The sequence below is a fragment of the Notechis scutatus genome, chromosome 10 (genome assembly GCF_049901735.1).
Source record: "Notechis scutatus isolate UNSWTSFEM ecotype Mainland chromosome 10, rNotScu1.2, whole genome shotgun sequence".
In the NCBI taxonomy this organism is placed as follows: Eukaryota; Metazoa; Chordata; class Lepidosauria; order Squamata; family Elapidae; genus Notechis; species Notechis scutatus.
In genome coordinates this window covers 18,297,737-18,311,016 of record NC_142018.1, presented here as the reverse complement: position 1 = coordinate 18,311,016, position 13,280 = coordinate 18,297,737, and the positions used below count along the sequence as shown (strand labels likewise).

The 13,280-nt window shown below is 44.1% G+C and overlaps 1 protein-coding gene across 3 annotated transcripts; it reads left to right on the top strand.

Moving 5' to 3' along the window:
* The first annotated feature begins 303 nt into the window (after positions 1-303).
* ESX1 (ESX homeobox 1) lies at positions 304-8,033 on the top strand. 3 transcript variants are annotated; one of them, XM_087972199.1, is made up of 5 exons: positions 304-461; positions 1,128-1,440; positions 2,150-2,195; positions 4,351-4,637; positions 5,575-8,033. In XM_087972199.1, exons 1-5 carry the CDS (start codon positions 389-391, stop codon positions 5,789-5,791), a joined length of 936 nt encoding a protein of 311 aa, XP_087828325.1. In that variant the 5' UTR covers positions 304-388; the 3' UTR covers positions 5,792-8,033. The 3 variants fall into 3 exon arrangements, with proteins under 3 accessions (XP_087828325.1, XP_087828326.1, XP_087828324.1); XM_087972200.1 differs by having other exon boundaries at positions 304-479; positions 1,128-1,356; XM_087972198.1 differs by having other exon boundaries at positions 304-479.
* Positions 8,034-13,280: the final 5,247 nt, after the last annotated feature.

Genomic DNA, 13,280 nt, shown 5'->3' with positions numbered 1-13,280 from the left:
CGGGGAGCAGGGAAACGTGCAACCAGAATTTGGTATAAAGTCCTAGCTGGAGAGGAAAAAAAAACCCAGCTGAAGTGAATTAATTAGAGGGAATTAATTCTGTCGGCCACAGCTCTGGTTTGGGGGGTGGAGGAGGGAAGAGGGGAACTCCCACCCACCTACCCAAAAATCCACTTAGTTGCAAAGAGAAACCTGGCTTTACCTGGTTTCCCTCCGCGGAGGAAGGCTGGGGGGGAGGTGGAGCTTACTATGGCGCAGGAACAACCTGCTTTAAGCCCGGGAGGGGTTTGTCCTCCACCCCTCCACCCCAGACCGCCCCTGAGTTGCTACCGGGGACGCCTCCGGGGCGGATAAAACCCCTCGCGGGACGTTGCACCGGCCAGTAGCCATGCAGAGCGCCGGTCCCGGCGGCGCCCCCGCCCTGCACCTGCTGACCACCTATTTCCTCGACAGCCTCCTGGGTGGGACCAGGGACCGCAGTAAGGGGCAGGGGGTGAAGGGGTGCCCCAAGGCCCCCGACTTTGCACGCGATGCGAGTGGGACCCCGACATGCGGGATGGGGCCGGGGGGCGTCCGCTGGAGTGGGTCCCCCTGGACGGCGGGCGGGGAACGGAGGAGGGTTCCCTTCGTTGAGCGCGGGCGATGGAACCGCGCTGGGACGGAGGGAGGGAGGGACGGAGCTCAAGCCGGGGCTGCCACGGCTTCCCCGCCACGCGTGGGAACGGCTTCTGCGACTTTTATGCGCGTGGGAACGGCTTCCACGGCTTGTACGCGCGTGGGAACGGCTTCCACGCGCGTGGACACGGCTTCCAGGGCTTCTATGCACGTGGGAACGGCTTCTAGGGCTTTTATGCGCGTAGGAACGGCTTCCAGGGCTTCTACGCGCGTGGGGACGACTTCCGCGACTTTTATGCGCGTGGAAACGCCTTCCACGCGTGCGGACACGGCTTCCAGGGCTTCTACGCGCGTGGGAGCGCCTTCCGCGACTTTTTTCGCGCGTGGAAAGGGCTTCCAGGGCTTCCGCGGGCGTGGGTCAGTCCCGAAGACCAGCCGGGACGCCCTGCCTGGGGGAGCCTTGGGGGAGCCGGTGTGCAGAAGGGAGACTCCGTTTCGCTTCCTCTCCGCAGCCGGCGGGGACGCCGCAGAGAAGCACCACCAGCCTCCCGGGCCCCTGCAGCAGGGAGAGCGCGGGGGAGAGGAGGGAGCCGCGGAGCTGCGGGGGCAGCAGCAGCAGCAGAAGAAGCCGGGCAGTCGAGCGGAGGAAGGGCAGCCGGGCCAGCGAGGGCTGATTCCCGGGCCGGGCGCCCCATCCAACGTCCGCGAGGCGCCGGAGCCTCAGAAGCGCAAGCAGCGCAGGTACCGCACCACCTTCAGCCACGTCCAGCTGCAGGGCCTGGAGGACGCCTTCCGCAAGAGCCACTACCCCGACGTCTTCGCCAGGTGGGGGGCTTTGCCGGAGAAACCCCCTTTGGGGAGGAGGGAGGAGGAGGAGGGTGGAGAGGGAGAAGGGGACGAGGAGGAGGGAAGGAGGAGAAGGAGGGAGAGGAGGGAGGTGGAGGAGGAGAGGAGGAAGAAAGGAGGAGGAGGAGGAAAAAAAGAAAAGGAGGAGAAGAGGGAGAGGGAGAAGGGGGTAGAGGAGGGAGGGGAGGAAGAAAAGAGGAGGAAAGAAGAAGAAAAGGAGGAAAAAGAAGGAGGAGGAGAAAGGAAGAGGAAGAGGAAGAGAAGAAGAAGAAGAAGAAGAAGAAGAAGAAGAAGAAGAAGAAGAAGAAGAAGAAGAAGAAGAAGAAGAAGAAGAAGAAGAAGAAGAAGTTGTCTTCATTGGGAATGGAGAAGTATTCATCTTTGGTGTACATGGGGTCCTGTTGAGAAACTGTGTGTGTGTGGGGGGGGGGGGTATTTTCTGCCTCCTCTTGAGAGATGTAGCTTTTGATAAACCACAATTAAACAAGCCAGATTGATTATTAATCTAAGGGCATTGCCCAGTTCATCTCCATATGCTTACCCAGCTTTGGGGGGGGGGTATTTTTCCCCTGTTGAACTTGGCACTGCAGCCTCTTGAGAAGTCAGACCATGCATCATTGGGTGAGGGATTTGGTGACTGGTAAATTGTCTCAATATTAAGATGCGTTTGTTTGCCTTTGTGTTTCAGGGAAGAACTTGCCCTGCAGTTAGACCTCACAGAAGCTCGAGTTCAGGTGAGTGACAGGTATGTCTTTTCTTCTGGAACTAGGGTGAAGTAAGGCAATGTTACTTATCCAGCGATCAGACACCAAAACGTCTGCTGGAATCCAAGGAGAGTTAGTTAGTTAGTTAGTTAGTTAGTTACTTACTTACTTACTTACTTACTTACTTAATTTATTAATAAAAAAATATTTTATTTTTACAAACATTCCATCTTTCATTTTATCTTGTGCGATAATATAATACAAATTCCTTACCATAACAACAATAATTACATTCTTATTTAAACCTACCACACATGATATATCTCATCGGTATAACCACCCCCTTCTTAACTCCTTCTCCTCTATATTCTTACATTTAATTTCTAACTTCCATTTTTGTTTTCCAACCGCTGATAAAATAATTCCCATATCGTATTATATTCAGCTTGTTCTTTTTTCTTTAATTGCCAGTGTTAATCTGTTCATTTCTGCACATTCTAATGTTTTTTCTAATCACATTCTCCCCTATGGGAGAGAGTTACTTATTTATTGAAGACGTTGCTATGCTGCCGCAGTTTTTTTAAAAAAAACAAACAAACATCCACAGTACAATTTTAAAGGCCTGACAGTCAAAAATAGGAACAATAATAATAAGCAGGATTGTGCATAAAACCCAGTAATAAGGTGGAGGATTTAGGTAGCATTTGTTTTCTGTTGTGATGTTATTACAAAGGGGGGCTTCACTCAAAGGTTACGGCCCTTTTTAAATCCACCACCTTCTGGAAGTGTGTAAAACTCACAACCAGGTTGAGTAGGAACGCTTAGCTTCGTTTTTACACTTGTAGAGAGGGGAACGGTTGAATTTTCCTCCTTTTCCAGGTGTGCTTAGCTTGGCTGAAAATAGGAAGGGGAAGGAATTAGGATTTCTGATTCATTCTCTCTTCCGGGCTTGGAAGAATTATAAGATGCCCAGGATAAAGCAATTTCAGCTTTGAATGATATCCTGTCTTTAAGTGCCCTGTCTGAATGTGAGTACTCAAGTCATTTTCAAGTAGCAGTGGCATCAAGCTAACCACTTTTAAGGTGATGCAACGTGTGAAAACCATCAGTGGGAGAGGAGACAGCAGTGGAAATGACAGATGATGGGTTTAATCTTTCTCCTTCTGTCCTGGCTGCTTTTTACAGAGAGCGTTTAACAAACTCCATCCCTGTTTGGTTTGGTGGCCGCAGTGCCTCAGATAGAAAGTCCCTACAGAGAGTGGTGAGGACAGCAGAGATTATTATAGGAAGCTGGCTTCCCGTTATTCAGGATGATGCTTATAAGCGCGATGTGCTTAGAGCTCAAAGCATTGTTTAGAGACCCCACACACCCACTTCAAGGCCTGTTTCTGTTGCTCTCCTCTGGGAGGAGGTTTCGAAGCATTTCTAACAGGATTACCCAATTCTGTAACAGCTTTGTCCTCTATGGCATGCCATCCACCTGGTAAAGACGCAAGATTTGTTTCTCTCGTCACGTACCTGTATATATCCGAATTAGGCTGTGTTTGTTTCTCCGTGTCGTATAATATATGTGGGTATATGCATAATTCTGTATTGATTTATTTTGCCATGTTTATGTAGTGTATATTGGAGATGGTGACCCTTTGAGAGCTGTATGCAACGAAATTTCAATTTAAAGACTATAATATAGAATTTATAATAACAGAAGTGAAGGTAGAGACTGACACAAAATAATACATGAGAATATTGAATAATTAAGACCGATAATATGTATTAATATCAAATTATGTAAGAAAGTTAACAATATCAATGTTAAACTATACAAACAATGTATGTTGGTGTTTATTTTCAGTCATAATGTACACTGAAGATGTTATTTAATTTCATTGTACGAGGTGCAATGACAATAAAGTAAACTAACTAACTAACTAACTAGCTAACTATGGTCATGTTTGTTTTAAAATGTAAAACACCCTGGAAACACCATTCACACAATGATGTGTCTATAGAAACAAAAATAAAAAATGTATTATTATTATTTTTTAAAAGAAATTTCATTTTAACGCATGCCGATTAGTGGACATTCAATAAAGTACAATAAAGTTGTTCTAAGGAAGTCTTAATATTGGATCCTTCATGGGTCAGTTCAGAGAGGCATATTCCCACACTCTCTCTATCTTCAAAGGTCTGGTTTCAGAACCGGAGGGCGAAGTGGAGGAAACGGGAAAAAGCAGAGATTCCAGGAAACAGACCTGGCATCTCCTGGGTGCCTCCTCTGGGTTTGTACTTGGACATCCCGCTGACCCAGATGCCCCTCTTCGACTCCTCCTGGAGAACGTTGCCCATTTCTGCCATAGCCGTGCCTCCTATGGCCCCAGCATTCACCCCAACGACGTTGACACCATTCAACCTCGGTAGTTTTGGCTGGACGTCGCTTTTCCGAAACTCGATGGTAAACCCTCAACTTGGAAGGTAACAGTTCCAGAAATGCACAGGTGACTTAAACAAGGTGGACAGATGATGCGAAGGTGTGTGTGTGTGTGTGTGTGTGTGTGTGTGTGTGTTTCTCCTGGGTTGGCTAGCCTCTTGATCTGAGTGGACTTTGGTGGGTGCTTTACCAGGGCTTCAAAAATTTTAGCAACCGGTTCTCCGCCCAGTTGCTGGGTGGGCGTGGCTTAGTTGGCCTCCTGCACCATAGTGGGGGGGGCGTTTTTGCCCTCCCCAGACTCCGGAGGCTTTCCTTGAGACTCCGGGAGGGTGAAAACGGCATCCCCGGGCTCCGGAGGCTCTCTGGAAGCTGGAAAAAGGCCCATTTCCGGCCCTCCCAAACTTCCAGGTATTAAGAAAGCTTTGGAGATGCAGGCCATCCCTGTTAAAATCTAGGAAAGAGAGCGGAGTAGCTTTCAGAAGAATCCTGGATGGAAAATGTAGGAGAGTAGAAACTGAAATTGGTCTTGTGTTTGGAGGCTTCTGCGTAAATGTCAACTAAAAAGATACTCCTTTGGTCTTTTTAGCTGCCAGAGAAAGGGAGTGGGGGAAAACAAGGCATTCTTGAAATGCCTAGATAATCACCTCGGTAGCCCAAAGTTGTCGGAGCATAAGAAGGTTATTGGAGAGCCATGATAGATGACTCTTGGAGACTGATGTGTCCTCTTGGAGAAGTCACATCCAGGGGTTGGGGGAAAGGCCAGGCTCAAGGGGGAAATGTAGGATGTGATTTAGTATCGGCTGCACTCAGCAACGCACCAACATGGCAAAGTTCTAATAAATCAATTTATTTTTTTCTGAGATACGACTAGAGACTTTTGCTTTGAATGAGGGGAATTTGTTGGAGCCCTGACGCTAAAATCTTTCCAACATTCCAACCGTTGACTTCTTCTTTCTGTCCTCCTCCTTCTCATGAATACAGGTTCCTCAGTGCATTAAATCCGTGGATGAGCCCCACCTCCGTTCTAATGAAAGCTCCCACCAACGCTGCGGTCACCACCTTCTCCAATCCTATCCTGGCCGAGACAAAAAACTCAAACATTGCAGACCTGAGACTGAAAGGCAGAGACTGCCCTGGCCAGGTGCCTCCTTTGAACCTGTCGCCGAATCACAGGAGTACGGAGAAGATTCTCTACTGATCAACCAGGGGATGATGTCTGTTGGCCAAAGAGAGGCACCAACTTCTCTCACAACAGAGACAGACCCTTTGATCTACGCTGTGGCCATCTAAACTTCATCTCTTTCCATGCCTGGGTCGCTCTTTAAGAAAGACTGGTTTTTATTCAAAAGTGGGGGAATGATGATGGAGGGTGTTGATGAAGGATGAACACTCCCAAGGAAAGTTGGTGCTTAAAAAAAATTCTTGCCAGTAGGATGGGCCTTGTCTGTAGGATTTTTGAAAAGTAACCAACCCGTGGAACAGAAGTTGCCTTCGGAAGTGGTGGGAGCTTCATCCCTGGAAGCTTTCAAGAAGAGACTGGACTGCCATCGGTCAGAAATGGTATCGGTAGGGTCTCCTACTTGGGCGAAGGTGGGGTTGGGCGAGATGACCTACAAGGTCCCTTCCAACTCTGTTAATCTATAAAGTAGAATGTTGTTTCTTTTTGGAAACCATGCGGAAGCCATCATGAAAGGAACATATGCTTCGGCAGATTCCTGTTTTATAAAGCAAGAAAAGCCCGCCAATATTACTGTACTGTACCAAGGAGAATGTGTGGCTAAAGTTGAGGAATTCTGGGGAAAGGGACCAAATTGCAAAACAAAACGTTTTTATCCTAACTGTCGTTATTTAAACAATTAGCTGAAAATAAGGGTTGCCTGAATCCATTGGTTACAGCCTCTTTATTTTCTCAAACGTTTCAGCGTTTGAGTTGAAACAGACGTTCTGTTCTTCAGCCTAAGTATGAAATGTTTTCAAGCTAGCAGAAAAAAAAATTGGATTTTTGATCAACATGGCATGGGGAGCCTTTGGTGCAAGACGCGTGCAAAACAGGCTTCATTTTAGATCTGCAATTTCTTTTTTTTCTTTTTTTAAGATGGATTAAAGAATTGCCCCTCTGCTTGGCTTTAGGATTTCGTTAAGCAACTGTAATGAGCGCTTGGTTGAATTCAAAACCGGTCAGATGTAATCCGACAAATAAAAGGAGAAAATTTCATTTGAACAAATTAATTCAGTAGCAATCCAGATCTGTACATTCAAAGTTACAAGGGTACTGGGAAAAAAAGGGACCTATGAAAAAGGTTGTTTTTCAGCGTTACGACCTTTGCAGCGTGTTTCATGTGATCGAAATTTGGATGCTTGGCAACTGGTTCATACTTACAACGGTCACAGTGTCCCATTCTGACAAGCAAAGTCAATGGGGAAAGCCAGATTTGCTTAACAACTGTGTTGTCAGGACTCCAACAAATCCACTCCTGTTCAAATCATAAGTCTCTAGCCGCATCTCTCAGAGTAAAAGAAAATTGATTTATTAGGAGTGGCCATGTCGGCGTTAGCTGGGTGCAGCCGACACTAAAATACATCATTCATTTCCCCCTTGACCCTGGTCTTCGCCCCACCCCCTGGATGTATATTCTCCAATGGGATATAACCATAGCCAAGAGTTATCAATCATGCTCTCCAGAAATAATCTTGCGCACCAACAGCTTCGGCTGCCTAGCAATTATCTGAAGCATTTAAGGAATGCACTGCTTTCCCCCACTCCCTTTCTGCTGGCAACTAAAAAGACCAAAGGAGTTTTTTTTTTTTAATTGACACGTGTGATTCATTTAATGCCGGCAGTGATTCACCGCTCAATAGCGTCAATGGAAAGTCGTAAAATGGGGCCAAACTCAAATTTCACAAAGGTCTCATTTAACAACAGGGATCTGGGGCCCAATTGTGGCCGTACGCCTGTCTCTTTGTGGCTCTTAAAACAACCAGATTAGTAATTGATCAACAGCAGCAATTCGCTTAGTGATGGTGGCAAGAAAGGTCGTAAAATGGGACAAGGCTTACTTCACAAACGTCTCGCTTATCAACAACAGAAATGTTGGACTCAATTGTAGCTGTAAGTTGTGGACTCCCTGTTATCTACCTAACCACCGTGATCTGTAAACTGGGGTTATGACTTAACTGGGTGAACCAGGCTGATAGTTTCTTTAATAAACCGTGATAAAAATCCAGCTTAGTATGATGTGTGTGCCTGTTTGGGCAGCCAACCTGACTTGCCTGCAGATGATTCATTCGTTTGCAAAATGAGGAAGGGAGAAAGTCAGTGCCAGAATCGTCATCTTTCAAGGCCTTGCCTTAACACACACACACACACACAAAAGCTCTCATGAATACATCAGGTTTCTTTTTTCTAAACTCTTTATCATCCTTGAAACTAATAAAATATATTCCTGTACTAAATAATGTGGTTGCTATAGAACTGCACAACCTGGTTGTGTTTGAAGAAATTGTAACTGTAATCATAAAACTTCCTATTAAAAAAACGTGGAAAAGCTAAGCCTTTGGTAAAATCAACAGTTAACTTGAAATGGGCACAGATCTTGGACAATTACGATTTCATTCATGGGCGAGGTAACCCAGAGCAGTGGTGGAATTCAAAAAACGTTACTACGGTTTCTATGGACATGGCTTGGTGGGCGTGACTTGGTGGGCATGGCAGGGGAAGGATACTGCAAAATCCCCCTTCCCTCCACACCCCACTAACCTGCTTTCCAGCTCCGTTCTCCTGGGCAGTGCAACCAAAGGAGACCCAGCTGATCAATTGGGACTCGGGAGGCAGAGAATAGATGGGGTTGGCGGGGCCAGTCAGAGGTGGGATTGGCCGGTTCTCCAAACTACTTAACATTTCCACTACTGGTTCTCTAGAAGTGGTCAGAACCCATTGAATACCTCCTCTGACCCAGAGCATCCAGTGCTGCCAGCCGTTGTATCAGCTTATAATATATACTTTTTAAAAAAAAATATTTATTTTAAAATATTTTTAAAATATAAGACTTGGGAAAATTCAAAATTAAAGGATGCCTCTCAACAAGGCAATTCCGATATTGCAAATAATGCAATAGCAAGAATCAAGGTTCCATTTTGGAAGCTCTGGCATCTTAGATTGAGTTAGGAACATCATCCCCGTAATAATATACTAATATTCCTCCTCTTTGCAGCCTGTTTTCTTCATCATGCACAGTTTTCACTTCTGTAGAGGCAAGATGAGGCTTGTAGCAACTACTAGGAAATTGGTTGAGCTGATGGTTTGCCCAGCCAAGTTCTTCTACTCTGAAATGAATAAATAGCAAATCGTGTACCAATCTTCCATGATTTTCTCCAAAATAGGCTTGTTCTGAGCACAGTCAGTGGAAGAACTACATGGCAAGAAGGGAGGGATGGCAAAGAGAGAGAAATGTGCAAATAGCAAGCCAGGTGCTTGGAAGACAGACAAAAGTCGCCCCCTGACTCACAAATCTGCATTTAGAAAGAAGTATTCATGAAGAAAATTAATTTAAGAAGTATGTGGCCCTGATTCTTTTCTGAGTCCTTTAAAAAAAGAAAGATTAGAGACTTTAGCTTTTGCTTTTTTTTATTCTGGCAATCTCTTAAACAATTAAGAGAGTAATTGGAAAAGGAGCTCTAAGCTTTAGATACAGATGGAGATAAAAGATTTTCCCCCAACAAAAGTTTTCTCCCCGAGTCTTGTGAATGGCAAAGTCGCACCTGCTTTGGCTGTCTGTGGAGCAAAGCCACCATGGATATGGAAAATGAGAAGGGGAAGAGGAGAGGTTAAGTATTCCCAGCCACAAAACTCTGCAAAGCCCCTGAATTGAGGGCTGAGTTAATGCGGCATGGTCAAAAACATACCAACCCACCAGTATCAAATATGGCAGGTCAATTTGGAACAGAGTGATGCTTTAAGGAAGTTCTGGAGCTTCAGAACTTGGAAGAGTTTGTTGGTAAGATTAATATGCCATTGATCCAGTACAAAAAACAATCTGGTGTATTTTCCTTAGGTCAACTCCATACAAGAGAAGTGAGTTCCAAAAATGAATGAACTATCTATCTATACCAGTGTTCATCCATCCATCTATTCATCCATCCATCTATTCATCCATCCATCTATCCATCCATCGATTTATCTATCTACACCACTGTTGCTCAATTATTCATCCATCCATTTATCTATCCATCCATTCATCCATTTGTCTATCCATCCATCCATTTATCTATCCATCCATCCATTTATCTATCTATCCATTCATTTATTTATCTACACCAGTGATTTTCAACTATCCATCCATTTATCTATCTAAATTAATGTCTCTCATCTATCCATCCATCCATCCATCCACTTGCACCAGTGTTTCTGGCTGGACTAGAACGCAGTGGGGCTTTGCTCTCTGTTTATATACAAGCCCCTTCTAACACCGATGAGGTTACCTAGTTGAGTCATGAAATGTCTGCAAGAAAACCACCAAGATCAGAGAGCACCAAGGACCCCCACAGTTCAACCCTGAGCTACAGAAGGTTCTCTTCTGTTGGTATTCAGCTTATCTCTTTGCAATCCAGCTCTCAAAATATTTGAAGGGAGAGGAAGAAATCGTTTTATCTGGTCCTTCCTCTCATGCTAGAGCCAAGAAACCAGAATAAAAGAAAGGAATAAAGCTAAGGGGAAGTGAAATTACAAGATTATGCAGCAATGGATTAAATACTAAATTCTTAGTAGTGGAAAAACATACAGAACACCAGAAGACCCCTTAAATAAAATTTAAAAAAGGAAATGATTTAAGCAAAGTAACCAAGTCTACTTGATGGATTGATACAGGTGAAGGAAGATGGAGAAATCACATTTGTGCATAACTTTACACACTTGGAAATCAACCGCCCCGATATGTTATTGTGAACTAATGCAGAAGACTCCAAGACAGCTGGAATTATAGACTCATCTGGTTCAAGGAAGGGCTACTGGTAAAGTGAAGAAAAGAATATATTGCATTTTGCAAGCGTCCCATTTCAGCCAGAGGCTTTTGACTAAAGTTGACTTTCACGCCCAATTAACCCAAATAATTTCAGATTTCTGGTTTCCCAGAAGTCTGATCCAGACAACACCTTCTCGGCAGGCTCATTTTAGCACTGACCAAAATCACACGATTAATGTTGGTGGAAGAGGAAAGGGAGGCGTTATTCCTGACTTTGCAGAAGTCAGAATAAACTGACGAATAAATAAAGGATAGCAAAAGGAAACGGGCTGTGAATGGAGGGAACTGTGAATTGGCTAAACAAATACATCCAGAAAACTCTCCCTGCTTGGCTTCTCAGCCCAACATAGGGTGTTCCTAGAGAGGAGAAGGAGAAGGAGTGGGGAGGGGGAGGGAAGGGAAGGGGAAGGGAAGGGGAAGGAAAAGGAAAAGGAAAAGGAAAAGGAAAAAAAGGAAAAGGAAAGGAAAGGAAAAGGAAAAAGGAAAAGGGAAAGGAAAAAAAAAAAGGAAAAAAGGGGAAAGGAAAGGAAAGAAGGGAAAGGAAAAGGAAAAGGAAAGGAAAAGGAAAGGAAAGGAAAGGAAAGGAAAGGAAAGGAAAGGAAAGGAAAGAAAGGAAAGGAAAGAAAGGAAAGGAAAGGGAAAAGGAAAGGAAAGGAAAGGAAAGGAAAGGAAAGGAAAGGAAAGGAAAGGAAAGGAAAGGAAAGGAAAGGAAAGGAAAGGAAAGAGGAAAGAAAGGAGGACGAGAAGGTCTCCCAGCTGAGCTGTTCACAGCCAGCTGCAAGTCAGACTGCAAATATTCATTCTTCAAAACAATCATTTCTAACGCAGGAAGATCATTCGCCATAACTGCAAATGAGCCGAAGATTGCTGGAACACCCATCATCAAACTTGAGCAAAAGAAGAGGCTTTAAGTGGGGTGGAGAAGGAAATAAAGAATGCAACATGCCAAACAAATGTTAAAATAATTTCACGAGTGATTTCCCTTTGGGGGAGGAGGGGGAACTCAAGACTACTTTGGAAGTCACTTTCCACTCCTCGCCCCTTGATTAGATGAAAAAAAATTAGCCTCCAATCATCCATGGAAAAAAGTGGGGGGGAAAGGCAACCCATTATCTGTTAGGAGAGCTGTCAAACTTGACAAGAGAACCAAACCTATCCGGGACATTTAATACATAATCAAAGTAAACTTTTGCATCTGGATCTAATGCATCTGGGTGTTTATCATCCTGCCCAGATCCAACGGGCCCATCCTTCTCACCTAGGCAGAGGTGACAATGCCAAACGTAAATTGCTGTGTTATCTTTCCGACCTGACTCAGGTACGGCCCGTTTAGTATTCTGTAATGGAGTTAGGAATAATTTACGGGGAGATAATTCTGTCAGGCCTGAAAGGGCCCTGCCTCCCCGTGGTGCAGGGAAATAGAAGGAGCTAGCAAGGAAATGGGGCGTGATAAACATTGCACTTTAAGTAGAATCACAAAATGGAAATTCAATAGGCAGGCATTACAAAACGCAGAGCTCCCCTGTTATTCAAACCTTTGATGTTTTCTGCCTAGCCCTGTTTCACCGCACAAAAAGATGATATTAGCTCTTCGAGCTTGTTTGGAAGATAACAAAAAAGAGCGTAAAGGGCTGGAGTAGATTTAAAAAAAAAAAAAGAAGGAAAGATATGGCATCTTGGCTAGCTAAAGGATATTTTAAGCTTAGCGGCGAAGCATAACCCTGGATTTAAATGCAATCATCATCCGTATGGAGGACAGACCTGCTGGTCCAACGATACCAATGCAAGGCACCATCATGCCTGTAGAAGAATCTGGTTGGTCTTTCCCCAACCAGATTCTTGGGAATTAGGTACAGCTGGATTCTTGGTTTGAATATTTTAATATTTCAAAGAACTCCTCAAATCCTATAGTATGACTCTTCTTAGCAGATGTCTCTTTTGTTTAACAAAAAAAAAAAAAAAAGTGGCTTTGGCCATAGGACAAAGGTAAGCAAAATGAAAGAAACAATGATGCAACCATCAACTTCTATTGTGGTCAGCTTGGATAAGTGTGCATTCTTTGTCCAATAGCAACGGACATCCCAAACACTAAAAAATACATGTGAACATTCGGCCATCTGAAAATGACCTCTCTTTTGTACCGGCCTGCTTTTTCAACCTGTCCTTGGACCTGTATATCACCTAGATTCTAATGTAGAATAGAATATAATTATTTTATTGGCCAAGTGTGATTGGACACACAAGGAATTTGTCTTGGTGCAAATGCTCTCAATGTCCATAAAAGAAAAAAATACATTTGTCAAGAGTCAAGAATCATCAGGCACAACACTTAATGATAGTCATAGGGTACAATAGAATAGAATAGAAGAATATAGGAATAGAATTTAAATAGAATGGGATGGGATGGGATGGAACGGGATAGAGAATAGAAATAGAAATAGAAATAGAATAGAAGAGAATAGAATAGAATAGAATAGAATAGAATAGAATAGAATAGAATTCTTTTATTGGCCAAGTGTGATTGAACACACAAAGAATTTATCTTGGTGCAAATGCTTTCAGTGTACATAAAAGAAAAGACACATTCGTGAAGAGTCAAGAATCAGAAGGTACAACACTTCACAATAAGGGTACAATAAGCAATCAAATCATACTAGGAAACAGTCAATA

Bases quoted from the DNA above. Each gene is read 5' to 3' on its own strand.
- ESX1 (XM_087972198.1), top strand. From the start codon at position 389: ATGCAGAGCGCCGGTCCCGGCGGCGCCCCCGCCCTGCACCTGCTGACC. The intron at 480-1,127 runs GTAAGGGGCAGG...TCCTCTCCGCAG, and splicing joins GGGTGGGACCAGGGACCGCA to CCGGCGGGGACGCCGCAGAG. The intron at 1,441-2,149 runs GTGGGGGGCTTT...TTTGTGTTTCAG, and splicing joins TACCCCGACGTCTTCGCCAG to GGAAGAACTTGCCCTGCAGT.